The sequence below is a fragment of the Drepanopeziza brunnea genome, assembly GCF_022702325.1.
Source record: "Drepanopeziza brunnea f. sp. 'multigermtubi' strain 214-2 chromosome Unknown ctg12, whole genome shotgun sequence".
In the NCBI taxonomy this organism is placed as follows: Eukaryota; Fungi; Ascomycota; class Leotiomycetes; order Helotiales; family Drepanopezizaceae; genus Drepanopeziza; species Drepanopeziza brunnea.
Genome location: NW_027094075.1, coordinates 1,450,206 through 1,473,753, shown reverse-complemented (window position 1 = coordinate 1,473,753; position 23,548 = coordinate 1,450,206). Strand labels below are relative to the sequence as shown.

Genomic DNA, 23,548 nt, shown 5'->3' with positions numbered 1-23,548 from the left:
AAAAGCAACAAGCTGGTTTTAAAGCAGCTAACGCTAATCTGAAGTTAATAGCGATTAAGATCCGAAACGATCGTAAGTAACGCTACAAGAGTTTTTGTATCAAAAAGCCGAAAAAGAGCGAAAGAAACCATTGAAAGAGGCGTATAATATTCCACCCGAACGACAGATCCTTATTCGAGACCGCGAGAAGCAGCTTATAGTAAAAAAGATAAAAAGCCGATAATATCACTCCATTTCGTTTTCGAAACGCAGTTGCAAACGGAACAGCTGCGCTTTAAAACGTTTCAGGGGAAAAAGCTTGCTGAGTTCGCGAAAGCCTCGTGTCCGATCGACTTTTCAATCTCTGGTAAATGAAAACCGCTTCCGAATTAAATAAAACTCTATTAGCTTACATTCAGATTGGCGATGACGATGAAAATTATAAGCGAATCAATATTATGTTATCGTCACTTTTAAATGAAAATGATGCTTGGAGAAAATAGAAGAGAGCTTGAGTAAAAAGTTGAAAAAGATAAACGGGATTCGCCGCGGCTTTCATCTATAGTAGCCTTTCTTAAGTCAATCCGAAAGATACGCGATATGATTATTTTTCCAGCTTTATTAGTAATAGAGTAATATATATATATATTTACTAGGTTATATAGTTCATGTCTCAAACCAAATCCATATCCAACCTCCTCACCATTCTGTACGCGACGCGCAGGACACCATTCTTTCACGGGACACAAATCGTTCCGCCCACTTTAGGGAAGGGGCCCTTCAAAGTCGCGACGTCCAGTCCCAAGTCCCACTCTACTGTTCAACTGATCTCACGAAAAATCAAAAAGAACAAAATCTTCACAAAATGCCGAATGTTCGGGGTACAACGACGACACCCCAGAAGGGTATTTATCCTATTCGAGTCACTCGGCGGCCAAACCCTAAAATCATTTGAATATCTATAAATAACCCACAACTGCCCGTCGCCCCAGCCCCAGCCCCAGCCCCACATCACCCCACCCCACCCACCTACCCGGAAAAAAAAAAAAAAAAAAAAAAAAAAGGAAGAAAGAGGAGGGAAGGAAAGAAAAAGAAAAGAGTAAAGGAAAAACTGGAAAAATTATAACATCTCCCTCAGGCGCGAGTCGAACGCGCGACATTCGGATGAAACTGATCTATTACAGTCCGACGCCATAAACCAACTAGACGACCGAGGGTTCTTTATAGCACTGAATGCTGATTTGATGGTGGGGAATGAATGATTTGCTTATATAAAGGCATTAGTAGATTTTCCCTCTCAAAGCCAAGAGACTTTCGCTGATTTTCTCACTTGGAAAACGAAAAGTGTGAGTAATTACTATAGCTGTTTCATCCCATCATTTCACTCCCTGAAGGGCTGCAATCCTTTAAATAATTGGAGGAGGAGATGAATTTTTGATTACTACTGGGCTACAATGCGCGCCAGTGCCTATGTTACAGTCGGGCTCATAAATCGACACAGCTGGCCATGAGAGCAGATCTCAGCAAAAGTACAACACAACAAAGTACATCAGGCTGTTGTAAAACTGCGCGCAGCCCAGCCAATATACTTCAAGAAGAAAATGAGGAAAAAAAAACCCCCCAATATCGATACAGTATGAGCTCAAGATGAGCTGTACGCCGCCCAATGCAATCCTTCCGCCCCTGTGTTTTCTGAACCCACTTACTACGCGAGTCCCTTTTGTGTGCTATTAAATTATACAGCGGCGCTAGATGTACCGCGTCGTTTTGGGTTACTGCGACCTGGTGCGGCACGCTTCTTGGGTGTGCTGGTCTTTTGGTCTGTGCCTTCTATGAACTTAAGAAGATCATCAATGCTGCGGGAATCAAGTCCCTTTCGAGGATCGCGACCGGATGTGGCTTGTGCCGTTTGGCCGACCTGAGGCTGTGGTTGAGTTCGGCCGAGGTTGATGCCAGCACGGATGCGGCGAGCTTGAACATCCTTTGCATGCTTGGCGATCGAGACGGCGTTGACGGTCAATTGCTCCAGCCAGCTTTCCGCCTCCTTGGTATTTTTGTCGTTGGGCCCAAGGATAGTGAGGAAGATGTTGTAAGATTCGCGCATGCGGTTCACGGCAGGTCTGGGGTCTTGTTCAAGGGCCAATGCTTGGGCGAGTTGGAAGAGGAGGGTTGCAGCGTTGATGGAATCTTTGCCGTATACGCCCTCGCAAACCTTGAGCGATTCCTCGAACCAGACACGGGATTCGTGGTACTCCTTGATGTTTTGGAGCATGACAGCAGCGTTGTTAATAGTGGTGATAGAGTCGGGATGATTGGTGCCGTAAATGACCTTCCAGAGTGCCAGAGCATGCTTGACGTACACGAGCGCTTGTTTAGTCTCGCCGCTGTTGTGGAGAAACAGTCCGAGGTTGAGGTAGCTGAGGAGAGTCTCGGCATTGTCAACACCAAGAGTTCGTTCGGAGACAATGACAGCCTTGCGGGCGAGCTCAACGGCGCCCTCCTTCTCTTCTAACTGGTAATAAAGTTGTGACAAAGTGTTGTACACCCTAGCAACCTCTGGGTGAAGGATGCCGTAGATCTGCTCATGTAATGAGAGAGATTCTAAGAGCAGGTCTTGGCCGAGCTTCTTCTGGCCTTGCATCAATGAGATACGGCCAGCTTCAAGAGCCTCCTCCGCAAGTGAGCTCCGAGGAGATGCTTCCTTGATAACTGGTACGATATTGAGAATGTCATCGGGGCTGAAAGTGTGGGGCGTCGAGTTCTTGGTTGAGGCAATGGAAACTGGGGATCCATCGCGAGCCTTTTTCTTCTTCTTGCTGCTAGACTTCTCTCCATTGGGGAGATTGTCTTTCGCGTGTCCATTCATAGCAGGTTCCAAGTCGCCATTAGTAGGTTGCACAGTGAAGTGATAGTCCTTCATCTCCAGTTGCAATCCAAGCTTCAGGGAAACCTCGCGAAGGAGCTGTACTGGCTTGATATCAGCTGACCAGGTACCTTCGATCGTGTATTGGTAGCGTCGGAGAATCTCAAGTTCGATTTCTCCTCGCAAGCTCTGTGGGTTGACCCTTTGGAAAGCAAGGTCTGCCTCTGGGTAGAGGGTAGCCATGCTCTCATCGATATCTGCCTTGGGGTTGGCGTTCAGACCAGATCCCAGCAAGCAGTTGAGGAGGTGAGAGATGCAAGAAGCGGTGAGCGGGATTGGTATATATCTTAAGTACTTGCTGGCAACGTGCTTGAAAGCTCTAGAAATCATCTCTTGGATAGTAATTGTTCTCAGAGATTCTAATCTCTTGCCCTCAGCAAGTGCAGCAAGCTTACCCAGGTATCTGATGTTGATACCGCGCTTGTGCAAAAGTCGGCTTAATGATTGACCATCCATTGGAAAGCCGACATCACCATCCTTGAGATCAGTAATGAGTTCTGGGAGAACGGTATTTCGAAGGAATTCGCATGCGGCCTTGACTTCTTGCTCATCCTTTGCTAGTTCCTCCTTGTCTTCCTCCGTCTCGGGCACCTGACCAGTGAACGTATCGGGATTCAGCGAGAAAACGAAGTCGGAGATGTCGATCCTGTCTTTGTCCAAGTCGAGAGACCCATCATTTGTCGCGACAGCCTTATCTTCAGAAGCCTCCTTCTCCTCCTTGGGGGCATCCTCGCTGACCCCGCCTTGAATCTTCTCGGCGCTAGCATTCTCTGGTTGGGCGGCGCGTCGCTTAGACAGTTCTCCGTTTACCCATTCGCGCATCTTCGACTTCCAGTATGCCTCAACGAGTTCGGGTCTGAGTACAGTCATTCTGTGAGGGTATGCGCTCTTGCTGGCTCCATTAACTTGCTCAGGGCTGCTGATCGCAGTACCGTATTCTTCCATCCACGAGATATCCAGAGGGGTGACTCTGTATAAATCAAGCACATACTTGCGGCCGTCAGTGCCCAATAAGCCTTTGGTTTCTACACTGCCCTCCAGTATATGCTTCTTGCCGGCTTTGTCCCATACCGCATGCTTCTTGACCCTTAAAGCCTTTGAGAGCTTTTCGAAAACAGGGACAAATCGTTCGTCAGAGGCAACAACCTCCTTGCCATCAACCGCACCGTAGTCGATTTGATTCTCTCCGGGTTCGCGTTGCTTGAAGATTCCAGGGACAATGCTTTGACCGACCAATCTCTTTCCCATGTAGTCAATCACGACCGTTCCAGGTGTGAAAAGACCGTCAATATCCAACTGGTTGACCATTCGGACACCCATAACATCTTTGCCTGTGGCAACTCTCGCAGCTTCATCTCCACCTTCCGAAGCAAAGGTTCCAACACCGTCAGCACCAAAGGAAAAGAAAACGTTGTTATAAACAAAGATTTGGGCATCTCTGCCCTCTGTAGGGTTGAGAGGAGCAACTTCTCCTCTAGCAACCAAAATCGCACCTCTAGCGGCTGCTTCGTTGTAGTCAGCGAAAAGCTTAGATGTCAGTCGCTCACGGAACACGCGGTCCTGAACTGTCTCTTTTGGCAATTCGCGAGTTGATTGAAACTCCTCATTCCAATCTCTCAGTGTCTCTGTATTTTCTAGACCGGAAACCAAGTAGCTCTCCTGTGTTCGTGTAATATCCGCACAGTGTGCAACCAGAGGCGATGTCGAGTTGGGGACCACCCATGGGCTCGCAGGGGTGGCATTCGTGATTTGAAAATTCCCAAGTGGTTCCTTCAAATTATTGTAATCCTGCAACTTCTGAAAAGATGCCTCGAACGAGGGCGAGATTTCACCAAGTAAGTTCAGAAGCGAATGTGCTGACGCAGCCTTGGGAGCGCCTCGGGGGAACGGATTGAATTTTGCGTTGGAAGACTTATTAACGAAGAAGCCTGAAACGTGAGAGGTAATCTGGAATTGCTCTCCTTCGTTGGTAATTACCGAAAGGTACAGCAAGTGGCCCTTTTGTCGAAGATGGTATGGTGGAGGGTTCCAATGAGACACGGAAATAGACTTCAGTGTCTTCGGTGCCGGGTCTTGGGGCTGGGGCAACAGAGTGGAAAGTTGACCAGGAGCCTGGAAGTCGTAGTCTACCATCGGGTGAGTAGGATTTGGAGCTCCTTCAGCGAGAGTTTCACCAGCAGTGACCGAGTCATGGAGGGATAACCCGGATAGAATTCCGTACAGGGTGTCAGTTCGGTCTCCAGCAGCCCCGATAAGTTCCCTAACTCTAACCACATGTAGTCGCGCCTCCTTCTCGGTATAGGGATCCTCGATCAGAGTTAACTCGGATTCGGGTGTAAGGCCTTCAACCTCTGAGAGCTGGATGAAGTCGTTGATTCGTTGTCCCTTGTGCTCGAGATGGAAGCAAGAGTACTGAAACGTTCCTGGGGTCTCGATCACCGATTGACGCACATCATGGATAGCCTCTTGCGAAGCAACCTGCATGCGTGAGTATGTACCCAGAGTGGCCAGGAGAAAAACACCTACCATGATCTGGAGCTTCTTAGGCTCATGCGGAAGATTGACGGTCAATTGGAAGATTGCTTTTCACACGTCAGAACATACTCATTTAAATGTGTCTGGTTCCTACTCTCGCCTTGCTCCTCGCCTTGTTCCTCGCTTTGCTCTCCGTTGGGGGTCGCATGCTCCATGTCAGAGACGTCATGGGTTCTCTCTGTTGAGCCGGCTGGAGTTTCTGGAATCATAGCAGGTTAGCAGAGTATGATTTTCAAGTTGCTGTGCCATTGCACATCCATTGGACACTTGCGCAGCGGCATAGGGGCATTCAATCGACTCACCAGAAGAAGCAGTCTTTGCGTCATTGGTTTCTGTTGCCATTGTTGAAGGATAGTTCAGAAGAAATTACCAATAATCAATGCAGGAAAATCCAAAGAAGCCGAGATATGTGCAGCTGGAAGGACTGACTGTGGCTTTGGGAATGGTAAATATTTCAGATGGAAGAAAATGGGCGTTCAAGATCAGGAGGAATGGTTGTAAAGCAGTGATCCTCGACAAAAATTTGACGACACGAGCAAGGAAGGCTGTTTCGGCTTTGTCTCCGGAGCAGCCCGGAGCCTGGCCCATGCGCGGGTTTGTTTGTTTATCCGTACTTACCTAAAGAATGTCCCCCACCAGTATTCAAATAACAACAACATCAGCTTTGATCCCCATAGCTTTTGGTATAAACTTTGCATTGCTTCTTTTACTTCATGTACTTGCTATGATCATCGCCATTGCTAAATAGGTGCACCATCAATCAGTATGAAACCTGCCTTATCATCTCTGACATGTTTGCTGACACTGGCCCAGAAGTCCATTATGGATATAGCAGTACCCTCTATGAACAGCAATTTGCATACCGGTACATACACACCAGTACGCCGGCGCGACTCTACAATTAACTCGAGATTGCTCCATGGTGCGGACCAAGAACAAGAGTGGACCGCCGCAAGATGCCACCGACTGCTTCGAGCCCTGACATCCCGAGTTGCGATTCTCAAGAAGGACCTGGTGCGATTTCAGTCAGCGCGCAATGGCCATGCTTGGGAGAGCAAAACCAACGCGCAACCAGGGTCAAGGGCAGATGATGCGGAATGGACGAAAGCGAAGAAGCGGATCAGACAAACATATTCCGGCAGAGGGGGGAAAAATTGCCCAGCAAGTCGGAAGGACCTTGCTCAGGCTGCAGCTCCGAGAAAAGAACGGAGGCCAACGGCCCCCGGAGAAGTCACGGTCCCAACCCCAATACTTATCCGAGCTAGAGGGGAGATGCCATTACCACAGCAAATCCCTTCCAAAACATATGAAGAGCCGCGGCTGGAGGACTTCAAGGTGACCAAGCGGCCTCGAGGACGCGGTGTTGATGGAGACTTACAATTTCATCCATCGGAAACTTTGAGAGACCTACGACAGACGATTAGTGCAACACGATGTACGACCTACGAAGGCATTTATAATGGACTGGAAGGATTACTTCGTGCAACTGTTAGCAACGGTTCTGACGAGAAACCGAAGGTCAAAGGGGCAAGATCATTATTATCCATGGCGCTCAAGGCCGTTCCAAAATACATCACACAGCAAGAAGGCTTACTAGAGTCGCATATTGAGGAATTTGGTGGCAAAACAGCTCTTGACCAACGGGATATCTCAACCGAGATCTACGACGAACTCGAATCTTTTGGATCTTCCAATCGTGGTTGGAAGAAGCTCAAGACCATTGTCAGAGCGCATGGAATCCAGGTCATAAATGATGCTATACACTTGGGACTATTGGATGATGGATTCTGCGATGTCTTGATTGCGCTTTGTGTGAACTGTTTCGCTATCGAGGAAGCTCAATCGCTTCTTTCGGCACTTTTATCTTCGAGAAAGTACTCAGGACCGAAGACATTGTATGATACACCCAGCCGCCCTTTAAGTATGTTGTGGAAATTCACAGAGTTCACGGGTCGATCCTCTTTCAAGTTCCGAGAGTTGTCGAACATTCTCTCGGATGGATGCTTGCCTGTTGAATGGCTTGCAACCAGGGAGTTTGGGCCGATTTGGACTTCTGCAATTCAGCTCCTGTCACCCGGGTTGACCAATGATGACGCTTTTGTCTTTCTTGATAGTGCTCTCTCTCTACTATCAGTCGCTGGAGGCCCATCTTCCTCCGCAACAAAGCCCGTCGCCGAAGCCGTCAAAAATACATTTTGCAGCCTTCTGACCACTCTCACATCAGTGGCGATCCTAAGCAGAGAAGCCAGAAATGGAAGGATGATTGAGGGGTCTGGAAGCGGATCATACGGAGATGCCTCTGCCTTACTGAGGGGCTGTATGGCGACCAACGGGCTTTCAAGTCCTTCGGATGCGCGTATCCCGCTCCTCCTGTCGAACTTGATTTCTCATGATGCTCAGGATTTTGGCGCAAAAACCTCACTGATGGATATGATTTTGTCTCAGCTACATGGAAAGAGTGGTACTTCCGGAGTAGCACGGGCCTACACCCAAGCTGTCACTTTCATTTGCCAAATTGCCCAATGTTGTGGGAGAGGTTCTGCTGGCCCGGGATTCGGACACCTCGAGCAAATGCACCTGCTGTTGGAGAGCATGGCATCGGACAAAGACGCCAGTAATGTTGTGCAAGGTTTAATCGTGGACAGTGCTTTCATGTTTGCCCAGAAGTCGCCACATCGTAAGCACTTGGACTATGCTGCGACGATGGACGCAAAGTTCTGTGCAAGGAGGATCGATGTTGACGCCAGCCTACACGAAGTATCTGAAGGGGATACATCTGAAGATATGAGCGGATTTCGTTGGGAAGAGGGCATTGGGGAGTGGGTAACTGCAACGCCCGCAATCCACGTTGCAAAACGCAAGGCCGCTGCTTTGAAGTCTTATGCAGATATTTCCGAGTGCGACACTCCGTATCGACCTCCCCCAAAATTGCGCCGACAGACTGAGGCCGGACCTGCATTTAATCCTACGCCTATCGTGCTACCCAGCTCTCCAGTTATTAGCAGCGGTCCCGTAATTGACAACTCAATAGGGCTGTATCCTCTACGGTACTCACCAAGCCCCGCAGGACACAACGACAACGCTTCCGACGGCAGCATTCCGACACGAGACAAATTCACCCACGATGAGAGTGGAGATGAACTAGCAGAAGACCCTTTCCAGAGCGGTGACTTTTCGGATTCTGGAGATCAATCTAGTCAGATAGAAATTTCCTTTGCAGAATCATCCATGTCTAATGCATCATCAGCGTCTGTGGTAACCACGGGATCCAAAGGGCGTCATTCAATCGACCGGGTGCCGAGGCTCAATCGAAAGCTGCTTCGAAGAAGTGAAGACTTTCAGCTCTTCGAAGACTCTTTTGCGTCCTCTGCGTCCTCTGCGTCCTCTGCGTCCTCGGCAAAATCAAACACCGAGTCCGCTTCATCAGAGCGCCGCGAGCTGATTGATCGCGCCCCTCGACTTGGCAGGAAAGCACTCCGCTCAAGCCAGGCTTGGCAGCTATTGGACGAGAGTGACGACGAGTTGAGCTTTCTCTCGGCCGCGTCTCAGAACGACCACGCATCATGGGATCTTAGACGCACCGGGCGTTCCAACGCTCGGTGCCGACGTAAGTCCAAGCCCATACTTGCGCCGGCAACTCGAGCCAGAGCCAGTAAAGCTACGCATCTCAGGGACAGCGACAGCGACAGCGAGGACGAGTTGTGCATCTAAATACTAGACGTGACGTGGCGCAATTATCCAACTGCCGAAGCCCACATCCAAAGCTGCAACACCCGACATCGCGGGCGATTCTTGCAAATGCTGATGTTTTGATGAGAGATGCCAAGTGGACTCCGCTAGGGCAGATTTGATGTGATCATATACTACCAATTCTGGCCAGTCAACTGCCATATCCGATCTTGCAGCGACTTCAACAACATTGAATCTTCCCTCCTTGTGTGACGCTTGCCTGGCATGTCATAGCTCGTGGCTTGCGACGGCTGTTGTATCACGAAGAGCCGATGTCCCCACTACCTTTCTTGTCATGGCAGCACGGTTGGGTGGATTGTTTGTACGAGATCATCTCATGTTTTACGCTGCAGATGGCGTGGAAGACAGGGGACCAGCGGGGAGGGGAGGTTTTTCGAGACGGTTCGGCTGGGACTTTTAGATGATCTTGACCTCAGCGTAGCGAATCTCTCGAACCCGTTTTCCATCCAGACCACATTTCCCTTCGTGAATATCAGATGATGGGATCGAGACCGGACCCACGAAGGAAGGGTCGGAGGGCAGCGACATTTCTCCACGCGTGGGTGGGCGCTGCAGTGTGTCGTTGCAGCAGCTACCCGCGTTTCCCACGATAACTCGGCGTCGTACTGAAGAGGGTCGGAACTCGAGAAAAACCATATAGATGAGGGCAAAAGCAAGTAGAAGATGAGACGACCAAAAAAAAAAAACACAATTTAAAACAAAAAGGAAGTTGAGAATCCCCGTTGACAATTTCACGTCTCGCGAATCACGATTCGCTCACTGCGGCTTTCGCAATGAGTAGTGGATAGGCATGGTGGGCAAGGTGGGCAAGGTGTTTAGGAGGAAGCACTGTAACGTCAGTCGGACTTCGGAGGGAGAGGGGAGAGGTCTCGGAGAAGGAACCATGTGCAATCTATCCCGCACCTCAACAGTCGGGAGGGGGGACGGGAGAAAGGGGGGGGGGCCGGGTGTTTGGAATTGGCAGTTTGGAATTGGCAGTTCGGAATTGGCAGTTTGGAATTGGCAATTTGGAATTAGCTTATCGGGGCGCGGGACCGTGTTGACTCCGGGGAGGGGCTTTCGAGACAGAGAGTGTTTCTGGGAATCGATGGAGAGAGTGAGAGAGAGATCGATGGAGAGAGGGAGAGATCGGAGGATGGATGGAGAGGTGGGATCGAAGGACGAATGATCGTCGAACACAAAATGATATGATATGGTATGAAGAATGACGAAATGCGTGTCTGCACAGTCGACATGAGGATAATTAAGGTCGGTGATCGATGTGCATTGCAGCGCCTGTGGGGTCTTGGCTTTCAACCGTGCGCCAATAAGGTAATAAGGTAATAATAAGGTAATAAGGTATTAAGGTACGAAAGGTTATCGAGCTGTTCGGCGGCTATTCCCATCAGATGACAGGCAGAAGGCAGAAGCCGACCGACGGACAGGCGGACCGACGAATCAGATGGATCAGATGGATCAGATGGATCAGATGCACCCCCAATGCCGGCCCACTAGCCAGTTTGAAGTGCAGCGGGACCCCGGATCCTCAATCGCGGGTCGGGTGTCGGGTGTCGGGGGTCGGGGGTCTGAAACCACCGACACAGAGAGAGAGAGAGAGAGAGAGAGAGATCAGCTACCCGGTACTAAGAACGGACTGTACTGTACCTGCTTCTCCGTGTCTATTTTCTACGTACTGTATCTCACCCACCCCCCACCCCCCCGATATTGGCGGCTCCGTGCGCTTAATCTGCTTATTCTGCTTGTTCTCCTTCTCGGCTTTCCTCCGTAACGTCCGGCCTGGGGATGGGAAGATGGAGCTCGGGTCGCAGAATGTACGGAGTCGATTCAGTTTGAAGCTCTGTGGGTGTGCTTACGCGTCGGATTAGAAATACCGAATTCTCTCTGCGAGTTTATCAGCGCTGACGTAGTCAACGCAAACCCAGAGCAGAGGAACAGGAATGAATAAGGGGATTTGCGGTGGCTGGGAGGTGCAGGGGCAATGGCTGAGCTATGGGGATGTCGAGGTCGATGTCGATGTCGAGGTCGAGGTCGAGGTCAATGTGGATGTGGATGTCAATGTCAATGTGGATGGAGATATAGATGTAGATATAAATATAGATAGATGTCGATATACTTAGATGTCGATATACTTAGATATAACATTAACAGATTGAAACCTGCGCACAAGACGTGAAATTCCTTGGTCGGATCCACCCTAACGGGCCGGTTACGTGACACCGCACGGCCGCGCCCTGGGCTGGGCTGGGCATGATCCACATTCCCGCCCCTTTTGGCAGGCCCTGGATGCACCGCATCTGGGTTGATGCCTTCACCTCCTCTTAAACAAGCCTTCCCCTTCGGGACGATTATCAAGCTGACGCGGTCCTGCTCTCCATCCCACCACCTGTCTTGACGACGGTCACGTTTTGCACGGAGTCTCCCACAGCTACCCATCCCATTTCTATCCCATCCCCTTTCATCCCATCCCATCTTCTGTCTCTCTCTTCAGCATTCTTCTTGCGCTTCATCAATCGGGTTCCTCGCTCTACTTTCTTCATCTTCCTCGTCTCAACTCACCTCACCTCACCTCACCTCACTTCACCCGCTCACAAACGAATGAAACGAACGACCGTCGACTGCCCACCCACGATCCTTACTGCAATCAAAATAGCAACAACTCGTCTTCTCCACTGACTCCTGGTCATTTACTATTTTCCATTTCCCATTTACCAACCTTTCTGTGCCTGAACCCGTTACGTTTGGAAGACCGGATCTTCGACTGCGCATTCCAACGCCATCCACTCGGAAAGAATCTCGAACCCTTGAACCCTGGAATTCGCACCAGCCCGCGCCAGACACTCACCACAGGATCGAGATATTCTCCCCGTCTTCTTCTTCTTCTTCTTCTCCTGCCCGTGCATGTGACGATAGGAACTACAATTCGTTCTCATGCCTTTCATGCCTTTCATGCCTTTCCCGACCGGAATCCTCGCCGTTCTGGCTCTCGCCAACACGGCATCGGCCCAGAATGCGACCGAGATTGCCGCTGCCAATGCGAAGAAGGCCAAAGCCAACGCGGACAAGCTCAACAAGGACTACTACAATTACCTGTTCATCATCTGTGGCTCCCTGGCTGCGGCCATGATTTGCTGGAGAGTGGCCACCGAGACGGTCAAGTACGTCCGCCAACTGACGTCTCTGAACGACGACAAGCAGTTGTACTTTGTTGCCCCCTCGGGGAGATTCGCCAGCTTTAAGAAGCACCTGCTGTACGCGCCGGTTTGGAGGAAGAGACATAACAGGGAATTCCAATTGTCGACAGCTATCAACATGGGAACTCTCCCCACCAGACTTCAAGGTTTATTCTTATTGGCGTACTTGGGTACCAACATCACTTTCTGTTTTGTCAGTATCGATTGGTCTCAACCATATGCCTCTGCTCTTTCGGAGCTCAGGAACCGTTCTGGGACCCTCGCCGTTGTCAACATGGTAGGTCTCCTGACTGTTTATCACGCGGGTGAAGAAGAACTGACGCCGGCAGATCCCTCTCGTAATCATGGCTGGACGCAACAATATCTTGATCAACTGGCTTAACATGTCATTTGATACGTTTAACTTACTCCACAGATGGTTTGGCCGTATCGTAATTCTGGAGGCCCTCATCCATACCATAGCGTGGATGCTCGCGGCCGCCACCAGGCCTGCCGGATGGGCAGGAGTTCGACAGACTATCACTACATCTTCCAAACACACGTACGGATTCATTGTAGGTTGTCCGTTCTTCTCATCTCATTCTGTGCTGATGATCTAGTCCACAATCGCCATGCTTGCGATATGCGTCCAAGCCAGCTCTGTATTTCGCCACGCCTTTTACGAGACCTTCAAGTATCTCCACATCAGTCTAGCTATCCTCAGCATCGTCGGGCTCTGGTACCATCTCAAGCTCGCGACCGCCCATCAACTTGAACTTGTGTACGGAGTCGTCGCTCTCTGGGCTGCTGACCGTGCCATACGTCTCATCACGGTCTTCTACCGAAATGGTCGCGGATCCCGAGCTCTCGTCGAAGCCCTCCCTGGAAACGCCGTTAGAGTCACGGTCAAGATGCCTCGACCATGGACTTTCAAGGCTGGCCAGCACGCATACCTGTACATGCCTTCCATTGGACTCATGACGTCTCACCCTTTCTCTGTTGCGTGGTCTGAGGAGGAGGAAGCGCAGTCAGGAGAGGAGAAGCTGGCGATGAATAGACAGGATATCCTGGCTATGAAGAAGACCAGTATGTCGTTCATCATTCGGGAGCGCACCGGATTCACCAGAAAGCTATGCCAAAAGGCCGAGAAGGCACCCGATCAGAAATTCTACGTAACCACGTTCGCCGAGGGTCCTTATGGAGGCAAGCACATGGTACGTTGTCCCCAAATGAGAATCCCGGATCATACTCACGATTTCTTGTAGATGGCCTCCTACGGAACCGTGATGCTCTTCGCCGGTGGCGTAGGAATCACCCACCAAGTTCCTCACGTCCGCAACCTCGTCGCAGGCTACGGGAACGGCTCCGTCGCCGCCCGCAAGATCGTGCTCGTCTGGATCATCCAGGCCCCCGAGCACCTCGAGTGGATCCGCCCCTGGATGACGGCCATCCTCGCTATGGACAAGCGCCGCGACGTGCTGCGGATCTTGCTGTTCGTCTCCCGCCCACGCTCCACCAAGGAGATCCACTCCCCCTCCGCGACGGTGCAGATGTTCCCCGGACGTCCCAACATCGAGACGCTCATCGACCTTGAGATCGAGACCCAGGTTGGCGCCATGGGCGTCTCGGTCTGCGGAAGCGGCGGGCTGAGCGACGATGTGAGATGTGCTGTGCGCAAGCGTCAGCACGTCAGCAACATCGATTTTGTGGAGGAGGCGTTCTCGTGGTAGAATTATTGACCGATAGATCCTGACGACAGGCTTGTATTACTTCATGTAAAAACATTTCAAACAGAGGTACCGGTGTTGGAGGATAAGATTGCCGGGAATCCATTTTACAGGATACGATAGTTGGAGCAACTGGAAAAAATTTTGTTGGCATCGCGATTGATAGCTGCTTGTTTTTGGCTCCTTGGGAGCTGTCATTCATTATTATCATGGCTCGGAAGGTCCACGAATGATACGAACGCATAAGTTTTATTTCTTTGTAACATGTGTATGACAGGACGTGAGAGATTGAAGGCTTCGCTAGATTAAAATGGTGGTTACGGAATTTATCTCGCATGAAGACAGGAACGATTGAAATGTGCAGAGCAGCTTTCGATCTTCATCGTTCTGATCTTCATCCACCACAAACTGTCTTTTCCGCACCATCATATGCCTCGTGTACCCGCTCCTCTCCTTGCGAGTTTGGCGTTGGGGTTAGTTACAACGATCTCTCTGAAATCCTCTGCATCTACCTAGGTACCTACCTATCCCCTAACCTCCGGAGGTCGTAGATCCCACCACAAACACCACCACAATCAACCAACCTAGCCCACCCACCTAGCCAAGTCAATCAACAAGAGAGAGCGCAAGGGGGAGGGAGAGAGGGAGAGGAAGAGGGAGAGAGAGATCTATTTATATCTTCCTACCTACCCAGTCAGTGAGTGACATGTCGCACTAACCCGTACGTACTATCAACCCCGGACCAACAACAACAACAACAACAACAACAACAACAACAACAACAACAACAACAACAACAACAACAGCAGCGGACCCTGCCTTCCGTCATCCTTGCACGGTTTCATGCTTCCTTGGCGGTTGGTCACTGCTGCGCGGTTTGGGGATGTATATATATATATATATATATATATATATATATATATATATATATGGAAATAAATAAATATAAACGTGTATAAATGTGTGTTAATATATGCATAAATGTACAGTCACCCGCCCGCGCCTCTCACTCACGCTCCCCTGCGCCAGCCACCGCCACCACCACCACCACCAGCCCCGTTCGTTCTATCGGAGAGTAGAGTAGAGTAGAGCAGAGTAGAGTAGAGTAGAGCAGAGTAGAGCAGAGTAGAGTAGATGGAGGTGGGTGGTGCAGGTAGGTAGGCCAAGTAGGTTGAGTGAGTTCGTGAGTGAATTCCAAGAGGGGGAACAAACAACATCATACTACCGGTAGGTAGGTAAGGTAGGTAGGTAATCCATCCATCCCTTGCTGGCTGGCTTGCTTGCTGGCCGACAGGCTACCTACCTACCTACCTTCTAACACCGTACGTAGTAGGTAGGTAGCTAGGCCGTAGAAGCAACCAACAAAACCCCCAACGAAAAGAACAGTAAATCCCAACCCTCTCTTCTCTCTCTCGCGCGTCCGCACCCGCTCGCGCGCTGCATCGTTTTCTATCTTCTGATACCTACCTACCTACTTGTCCCACTTGTACCACTTGTACCCACTTGTACCAAGGCCCACCCAACCACCCATCCACCCACGGACGACAAACACAAACACAGAGAGAAGAGGGCCGAACGTCAGACGTCAGACGACAGACGACACGCCGGCAAAACCCCGGCCGGCCCCGCTGAGAACTTCAGACGCAGACTTTATACTTTCACTCACACACGGGCAGGGTATGAACTGGTCGTCGGTAACTGGTGTAAGTCAACAGCAATTTGGCGCAGAGGAAGCGCGCGGGGCTCATAACCCTGAGGTCCCAAGATCGAAACTTGGAATTGCTACTCATATTTTGTTTCTGCTTTTGGAGGCGCACGGCTTTTGCTGCTTGGTTTGATGGGGGTGGTTTTTTTTTTTTTTTTTTTTTTTTTCTTTTTTTTTTTTTTTTTTTTTTTTTTTTTCCACCCCTTTTTTCCTTTTTTCGGGGGCGGCGGGAGGGGGCACAATACCTAGGGTGCGGGGAGAGAAGGGTTTCCTTTTTAACGGTCTGCTTTTCATTTCCGGGGAGAGTGAATGAAGTGGGGGGGGGGGGGGGGGGGGGGGGGGGGGGGGTTTTTTCTTTCTTTCTTTTTTTTCTTCTCGTGAAAGATCAAAGTGCCCTTGGGACGATGGGTCTGGCGCCATCGGCACGACATCACCGTCGACATTTTCTCTCGGGCGTTTTCTTCTTGTTGCAGCACACGCTCTATTCTACCTAGGAGAGGAGCAAAAGAGGAGAACTCCCTCTTTCCTCTCTCCAGTGCGTGCCCAGGAGCGCCATCGGCAGCTGTTCGTCGAGGACCACCTCCTATGCAGTGATCGATCCGTGCAGAATTGCACCCTCTCCACAACGCCATCCGTGTCTGTATGTACGGTATGCGGTATCCGCGCGCTTCCTCGCCGACTTTCTCTCTCCCCTCACTCCCGTGCGTGTCTTATCGACAGACCACTGCCTCCATGCACCACTATCCCGGCCCGGATCAGACCTCGGCCACGACACCACCCACGGCGGAAGAAGGTGTCTGGTCAACTCGGGAGGATACCCAGCCAGCCAATCCTCTATTCTCAGGAAGGACCACATCGAGAGAGAGAGAGAGACACGATGAAAGAAAGCGCCGAAGCCTCCTGAAAACGAGACCTGTCTCGTCTACCGTATATCTAGCGCCCTTCGTCCGTCTGAGAATGGTGAGCTAGCTAGGTACCGGTACCGGTACAGTACGGTACGGTAGCTGTTCAGCTCCCTTCCCACCCTCTCTTACCCCTCCTTCCTCCTTCCTCCTGCCTCCCTCCCCCGCCAACCCCCCCCCCCCCCCCCCCCCTCTCCCTCCTCGCCACTTAGACTTTGCGCCGACATTCCTAGTGAACATCATCGAAAGCCAATAAGTCAAAACGGCACAGAGTTAGGACGGCCCAAAGATGTTATGTCACCTCCTCGTATCTTTTGGGTACCTACCTACCTACCTACCTATTCGTATTCCGCCAAGTCGAGAATGGTGGGTTCTGCGACGATGCTCCGCAGCGTAAACCAGTACACCCGTAGGGCACACGCGTCCGAAACTATCGGAGGTGATCGAGGGCCCATACGTGCAGCAGGGGAGAGTCTACAGAGTTGACGGTGTGAATACCGGTACCGACAGACAGATAGACAGACAGCCGATGGGATAGGCTGGATAACCACACGCTCGAAAAGTCAGGGGTAGGGGGGAGGGGAGCTGCAGTGAAGGTTTTTTCGGGGGGCGGTAACCACCTGCTGAAGGTGTACGGTACTTCTACTACGTAGCTGCTGGGTCCGGCTGCGACGGCGTGGAGAAAGCTAGTATAGTACCGGTAGTACCTACCAACGTATGGCGAGGCACACCGCTCTGATAGTCCTAGTGTACCGGTGCCGGTACTACTGTAGGTACTAGGACAGGACTTGTACCGGGAGTCGTACCTACCTACCTACCAGTCGTAGCATGTAAATCGTTGGGTAGAACGATAGCAAGGACCGGGAGAGAGCTTCGTGTACGGGGGGGATTGTAGCAACTCCATACCACACTCGTTAATCTGAAGAGGTTCGCATATCAAGCTCGGCTCTTGGGGTGTTACAGTAGGTAGGTATGATAGTATAGTATAGGACAAGTACCGGTACTACGTAAGGTACTACTTGTACTACGGTACTACGTCCCCTCACCCTCCGCCAGACGTCTCACGCGACAGCCATATCCCTTCCGGTGGAAAGAAAGACTTGGACGGTACCTCCTGGACGGGACGGGACGGGACTGGACGGGACTGGGAGGGTTAAGGATAGACATCGTGGCCCGTGCGGCATTGGCACCGCCACTACGACAACCACACGAGATCTCTGCGGTACGCGGTACCGTACTCGGTAGAATCGCTTCCTCTCCTGACACCTGAACAGTACCAGTCGTAGACTTACCCACGCCAACGAGTATGACGGCATCGAATTCGTCCCGGCTCTTAGCGTGTGCGCCATTCCTCGGTGGATAGCAGCACTTCCACCGAAAGAGCCTCGAGAGCAACATCAAATCATACCTACTACTGTACTACTGTACGACTAGGTACCTAGGTATCCCGCAGCCAAGAGCGACCCATACGTATCGCGCCAGCGGTTTTGGATACAGTAAGGAAGTTTAGGGCGGGAACAAGCAGATGAATAAATTAAAAGCGATCGAGGAAAAGGGGGCTGCAGATGACCATCACTTCCATGCGGGACCGGGTCGGGGGGGGGGGGGTTCCATAGCCGAGTAAGAGGACCTGGCCCGAGTGGGCCGTATAAGAAGTATATATACCACATGCACTTCCCCCATTCTGCCTTGCTCCGACAGACCAAGATATTTGCAAATCACTACCGTGTTAACCATTCCCCACCATGAGATTCTCCCTCGCCGCTCTTGTCGCCTTCTCGGCTTTGGCCACCGCCATCCCCCTCGCCAGTCCGTAAGTGTCCCTCCCCCGACCCAACGTGAGAAGGGTGCGGTCGCCCTTGCGAGCGAGAGACCTGGGTGGTGGAGGCGAACCCAAGCTAACAACGCGGGTTCAGCGGCAGCGCCGCGTCCCTGGAGGAGAAGCGCCAGGCCACCGGGTTCTGCGCTCCCGCCTGGCTCTGCGGGACCTCCGAGAAGAAGCGCGCGGAGGTCCCCAAAGTTCGATCCGTGGAGGAGAAGCGCCAAGCGCCAAGTAACATCTGTCCTCCCGGATGGAACTGCTAACTAACTCCGCGGCGAAGCGCTCTGAGGTCCCCCGAAGCTGGATCCGTAGACGAGAAGCGCTACAGCGGAGCCTTTCGTCGCCCTGCGGAGCGAGCGGGTGATCCTGGCCGCGGCAAAAACGGTGGCGGGCAGTGGGAAATCGTGGTGGCCGACTCGCTGGATCTACGCACGGGGTTCTGGGATGAGATGGCAGCGATGGTCGCGATGGAGATGCTAGCGCTTCGAGTCAACCCGGAGGGTCGATGCAACTTTTGTTTTATGTTGGACTGGCTATTCAACCTAGTCAAGGAAGGGACGAGTCTTGTAAACCCAATTCAGTTGCTGACTGCCGGCACAGTTTCAGGCGTCAGATATCTTCCCTCATGCCAAGTTCCATGTGATCCGAAGACAGTCGTGACCGTCTCCAGTGGCAGGATGAGACTAAAAGCATGATGTCAACCCTCGGAAACTGAATGCGCGGGAACCAAGAAAAAGAAGAAAAAAGATATATTAATCGCAAAGTGACTCTTATACATGCCTCCCATGCTCGTCCACCACCTAATTCCCATCTTCACCGTGATAACGCCAACATGGTTCCATCGAGCTGAATCAATCGTACCCATTTCGATGGCGACGACCTCGGCCTCTCCCCTTACTCTTCAGCCTTTTCAGTTACACCCTTCCGCACTGTCGTCACTTCCTCTGCCATTCGCCGCCTCCTCGAGCTTCTCGACCGGCACAACAAGGCCCGGCTCGTGTTCCATCGCGAACCGCGTCACACGAATCAAGCGCTTCTTACGCCTCTGCGGAAGAGATGTCAGACAGAGGGGGAGATCCAGCCTGTTGTCGTCGGCGAGAGGCGTCATCGCGTGCGTGAGAGCGCTCGCTAAGGAGAAAGAGTGGCCGTGTTGAGGTGTGCGGAAGGCGGGAAGGTAAAGGTGGGAATGAATATCTTTACTGTTGGTACAGTGAAGACTGGATTTGCTGACAGGTAGGTCACTCGGGGCGTTGATCGCCTGTGTAGCCTTGCCGTACTCCTTTCGTACGGAGTTTCTACGTATGCAATAATTAGCCTTGGCGACTCGGTATATTGAGACTCTTTTCCTTCCTTACCTGTACCTTTTCTTTCTTTCTCTCTCTCTCTCTCTCTCTCTCTCTCTCGCTTCCTTCCTTCCTTCCTTCCTTCCTTCCCTCCTTCATTCCTTCTTTCTTTCCTTCAACCTCCTCCCTTCTAGCTCTTCGGTGCTGGTGCTGCCATAAGGGGCGAACGCCACCAATCCAACCACCACCGTCGCCAGTCATCAGTTCTTCCCTTGCATCGCTTCTAAAATACGTATCATTTCAAGCTTTTGGCTCAGACTAAGCTCTTCCGGGGGCGGTCCAGGATCTTCGCCCGCAATCTTCCAGCTCGTCCAATCCACAGTTTCGCTCGAATATGCCTCCAGCTCCGCCTGTGTCTGCCAGCATTCAGCCGAGAAATCCAACTCGTCGCTGTTGATCATCTCAGTTGGAATGACCATCTGCAGCTTCGGAAGGGGTACGATATACGAAAAGCGCAATGCTTTCTCCGGGTCTGGCATCAGAGTTCCGATATACTCCAGGATCGCGTCTTCGTCGTCCCACAAGTGCTTTGGCCGGCCGCCGTCCCCAGGGGTGGTTTTCGGGACCCAGACTTTGCCGACCTCTTCCATCTTGTCGTCGTCCGCTTCGATCACGCAGTACCACTCATCACCAACGCCATCCCAGTTACCGGGCTTGTTCACTGTTCAGATTATCAACCCCGCGCTGTAGATAACGATCTGTATTAGATGTAGATCGACTGACCTGTGTAGAACCCATTTCCCAGCTGTCTTTTAAAGTTTCTGTCGCGTCGTTCGTCGTATATTTTGTCTCTGTGAGGCTTGTGATGTTCATTGATATACGCGGCTTCCTCCTATCATTCGCGTGGTTAATATAGGCTGGTGCGACCGCTGTAAACCCAGTGGAGACTTACCTTGGCAACAGTCCGATAGGCGATAACTTTCTTTCCGTGAGCTCTATCCAAGAGGACGCCCAAGGCTAGCAAGACCGAGCAGACAGATTGCGATGAGAGCATTATTTTAGAAATACGAGTGTTGCACGCTTGTGAGTCTTTCCAAAGTGCGCGCTGACGAGAAGGAATGAGCTTGCAAAAGGAAGAAGACACTAGAGAAGGGGACGGTAAAGAAAGCCGACGGTAAAGAAGGGGACGGGATTAAAATCTGACGACGGTGCACAAAAGGGACCTACCTATATCTGCTCTCTCTGACTATACCTACCGTATACCTATACCTATACCTAGGCGCTCAAGTCACCACTAAGATTAGTAGCCCCAAGACTTCTGCGCTTGATCCATGAGGGGGGAGGTACCGGTAGGTAGGTAGGTACCTAGGTAGGTACACCGTACGTAGTAAGTAAGTATTCTTAGGTACCTACTACTAGGTATACCGACGATCATCCCAACTACTTATCGACGATCGTCCTATATATTGAAGATCAATCCTAAATATACTACCGGTACGTACAGTAAAAGATCCGACTCAATTCACGCCTCGCTCGCTATTTATAGGGTGGCCAGAGATGCTGGATCGGGCTGTCGGTCGCTACCTAGGTACCTACTTAATCGCGATTAGCTTGAATTTGAAATTGCGAAAAAAAAAAAAAAGAAGAACAAGAAAAAAAATATATATTTCCGACCCGGGACGCCCAGCCTGCCAGCCAAGCCAGCCCACCTTTGCCTTGTATAGGATCGATATAGGATCGATATAGAATTATTATACAGGAGAATCGATATAGGATCAACACACCGATCACATCGTATTTGTTTCTGCACTCATCTCGCTCGTGCATAACTAGTACGAATCTAATCGTATGTTATTTTCGTATTGTTGAGCTGGGTTACAGTACTACGTAGTGGGTAGAGCAGGTGCTTTTGATGTCCGTTTAAATGTGTTGCAGGTCGGTGCATTCATTCATTCATTCATTCATTCATTGGCTAAGCGAGAGCCAAGCGAGCGCCAGAGCTCTCCAAAACGGCTCTTGGAATCGAAATCCGGAGACGGTGAGAAGGGAAGTGCAGAAGGAAGCGATGATATGAATCAAGTGGCGAGGGACGGTTGCGATAGGTTACGATGATGATTGATTGATTCTGGTCCTGATTCTGGTCCTGGTACTACTTGGCTTGTGCGTTCGTGTCAGAAGGTGCCGTGGAACGGCTTGTTCGGCTGCTGATCGAGAGTGATCTTCCCAACTTCCATCCATCGTCGGCTCGCTTAGGTGGGGGGGGGGCCTCCTTTCATCCTTTCAGACGATTTCAAGTCACCAATCTTTACAGACCTGAGTATTATATTTTCTTGAATTACCGCTTGCGAAAAAAAAGGGTTTACACTCACGTGATTTTTATGGTTTCCCTTTTAAAAGAGCTTCTTTTCAAGCTGAGATTTGAAGTTTGGGTAATATTTCTGCAGAGCGGGGCTCCTTCTAAGCCTGCTGAGGTACCTATAGCAAGAGGTTCAGCAACGGCTATTACTTCGATGCGGGAGCTCATGAGTTCCAGTATCCAAGTCATGGCCATGACGGCGATTTAGTACGTGATCTTGGCGTTTTCCAGCACTGGACTGGCACTGGAAAGTCTAATTCCCATCATCGAATTAATGAAGAGTAATGGACTTTGATAAACTTTAATGGAACGTGATGGACCGTAGTAGTTCGGCCGCCTAAGACAAGCAGTGATGAACTGGTCCAGGATAGTACAACACCAGGTGAGGTCAGGTTTTGCTACTTACGATGGTACCGGTATCAGGTAGGACAAGAAAGAGCGTGACAGCCATCTACCTATCCATCCTTATCGCTCCGCACGCCGCTCGGACATTATTCCAATGCTATCATCGCGCATGACCTCCAGGTTCCAAGACCGAAACCTACCTGATCTTACATACTACCGGTACGTACGTACAGTACAATACAGCCCGCCTGCTTGCTAGCTCATTCCGAGGTTGCTTGCCGTCTTGTGCCAACGAACGAGGACCGAACGGCATCATCACGACGGCTGCCCATTAAAACTGCCACTTGGACTTGTATTTCAGTCCCACTCGAATCTCCCATCTACACTTGCCTGTGAGAACGAACGCGGAAGACAGCCAGAGCCAGCTAGCTATCCAAGCCCCAAAGGCAACTACAACCAACCGCATTCGAGGAAGCGATACACGAGAAGAGGAGAGAGAAGATGGGTCTCTCATACAACGTCTACCTGAACAGCCACAAGATCTACGGCTGCAAGAACTGCAAAGCCCACCTCTCCAACCACGAGGACATTATCAGCCGCGTACGTTTCGTTATTCGTCTCCGTCCCCGTCCCCGTTCCCGTCCCCGTCCTCTGTCTCCGTCTCTCTCTCTCCTCTCTCTCTCCTCTGCCCTCCTTCCTCTACAGTGGGCGTCCGTCGTCCTAACCGCAGGCAGAACTTCCGCGGCCAACACGGCAAAGCCTACCTCTTCAACAACGTCGTCAACGTCGTCGCGGGCGAGGCCTCGGAGCGCAACATGACGACCGGCCGCCACATCGTGCGCGACATCTCGTGCCGCCAGTGCAACGAGACGGTCGGCTGGAAGTACGACAAGGCGTACGAGGCGAGCGAGAAGTACAAGGAGGGCAAGTTCATCCTGGAAGCGGAGCTGCTCTGCAACGTTACCTAGACCGGCTCGGTGCTGGCTCCGAGCCCATTCCATCCAGAGCGAGGGGAGGGCGAAAGGACACCAGGGAGGAAAGGAGGCGTGAG

The 23,548-nt window shown here is 51.2% G+C and overlaps 6 protein-coding genes across 6 annotated transcripts; 4 read left to right on the top strand and 2 right to left on the bottom strand.

Annotated features, from left to right (window-relative positions):
• Positions 1–1,714: 1,714 nt before the first annotated feature.
• L3040_007140 (uncharacterized protein) lies at positions 1,715–5,779 on the bottom strand (the record flags this gene model as incomplete). Its single annotated transcript, XM_066156165.1, has 4 exons — positions 1,715–5,380; positions 5,429–5,484; positions 5,532–5,636; positions 5,740–5,779. The coding sequence occupies 4 exons, from the start codon at positions 5,777–5,779 to the stop codon at positions 1,715–1,717; spliced, it is 3,867 nt and encodes a 1,288-aa protein (XP_066010973.1).
• Positions 5,780–5,816: 37 nt separating this feature from the next.
• On the top strand, positions 5,817–9,148 carry L3040_007139 (uncharacterized protein; the record flags this gene model as incomplete). The annotated part of the gene is made up of 3 exons (XM_007296647.2): positions 5,817–5,882; positions 6,186–6,200; positions 6,251–9,148. 3 exons carry the CDS (start codon positions 5,817–5,819, stop codon positions 9,146–9,148), a joined length of 2,979 nt encoding a protein of 992 aa, XP_007296709.2.
• Positions 9,149–12,115: 2,967 nt separating this feature from the next.
• L3040_007138 (uncharacterized protein) lies at positions 12,116–14,087 on the top strand (the record flags this gene model as incomplete). The annotated part of the gene is made up of 4 exons (XM_007296646.1): positions 12,116–12,655; positions 12,708–12,932; positions 12,978–13,571; positions 13,623–14,087. 4 exons carry the CDS (start codon positions 12,116–12,118, stop codon positions 14,085–14,087), a joined length of 1,824 nt encoding a protein of 607 aa, XP_007296708.1.
• Positions 14,088–18,436: 4,349 nt separating this feature from the next.
• L3040_007137 (uncharacterized protein) lies at positions 18,437–18,801 on the top strand (the record flags this gene model as incomplete). Its single annotated transcript, XM_066156164.1, has 3 exons — positions 18,437–18,504; positions 18,608–18,744; positions 18,794–18,801. 3 exons carry the CDS (start codon positions 18,437–18,439, stop codon positions 18,799–18,801), a joined length of 213 nt encoding a protein of 70 aa, XP_066010972.1.
• Positions 18,802–19,122: 321 nt separating this feature from the next.
• L3040_007136 (uncharacterized protein) lies at positions 19,123–20,850 on the bottom strand (the record flags this gene model as incomplete). Its single annotated transcript, XM_007296644.2, has 8 exons — positions 19,123–19,196; positions 19,294–19,359; positions 19,432–19,641; positions 19,791–19,808; positions 19,869–19,874; positions 20,089–20,517; positions 20,580–20,688; positions 20,749–20,850. 8 exons carry the CDS (start codon positions 20,848–20,850, stop codon positions 19,123–19,125), a joined length of 1,014 nt encoding a protein of 337 aa, XP_007296706.2.
• Positions 20,851–22,998: 2,148 nt separating this feature from the next.
• Positions 22,999–23,465, top strand: L3040_007135 (uncharacterized protein; the record flags this gene model as incomplete). Its single annotated transcript, XM_007296643.1, has 2 exons — positions 22,999–23,097; positions 23,232–23,465. 2 exons carry the CDS (start codon positions 22,999–23,001, stop codon positions 23,463–23,465), a joined length of 333 nt encoding a protein of 110 aa, XP_007296705.1.
• Between the last annotated feature and the right edge of the window lie 83 nt (positions 23,466–23,548).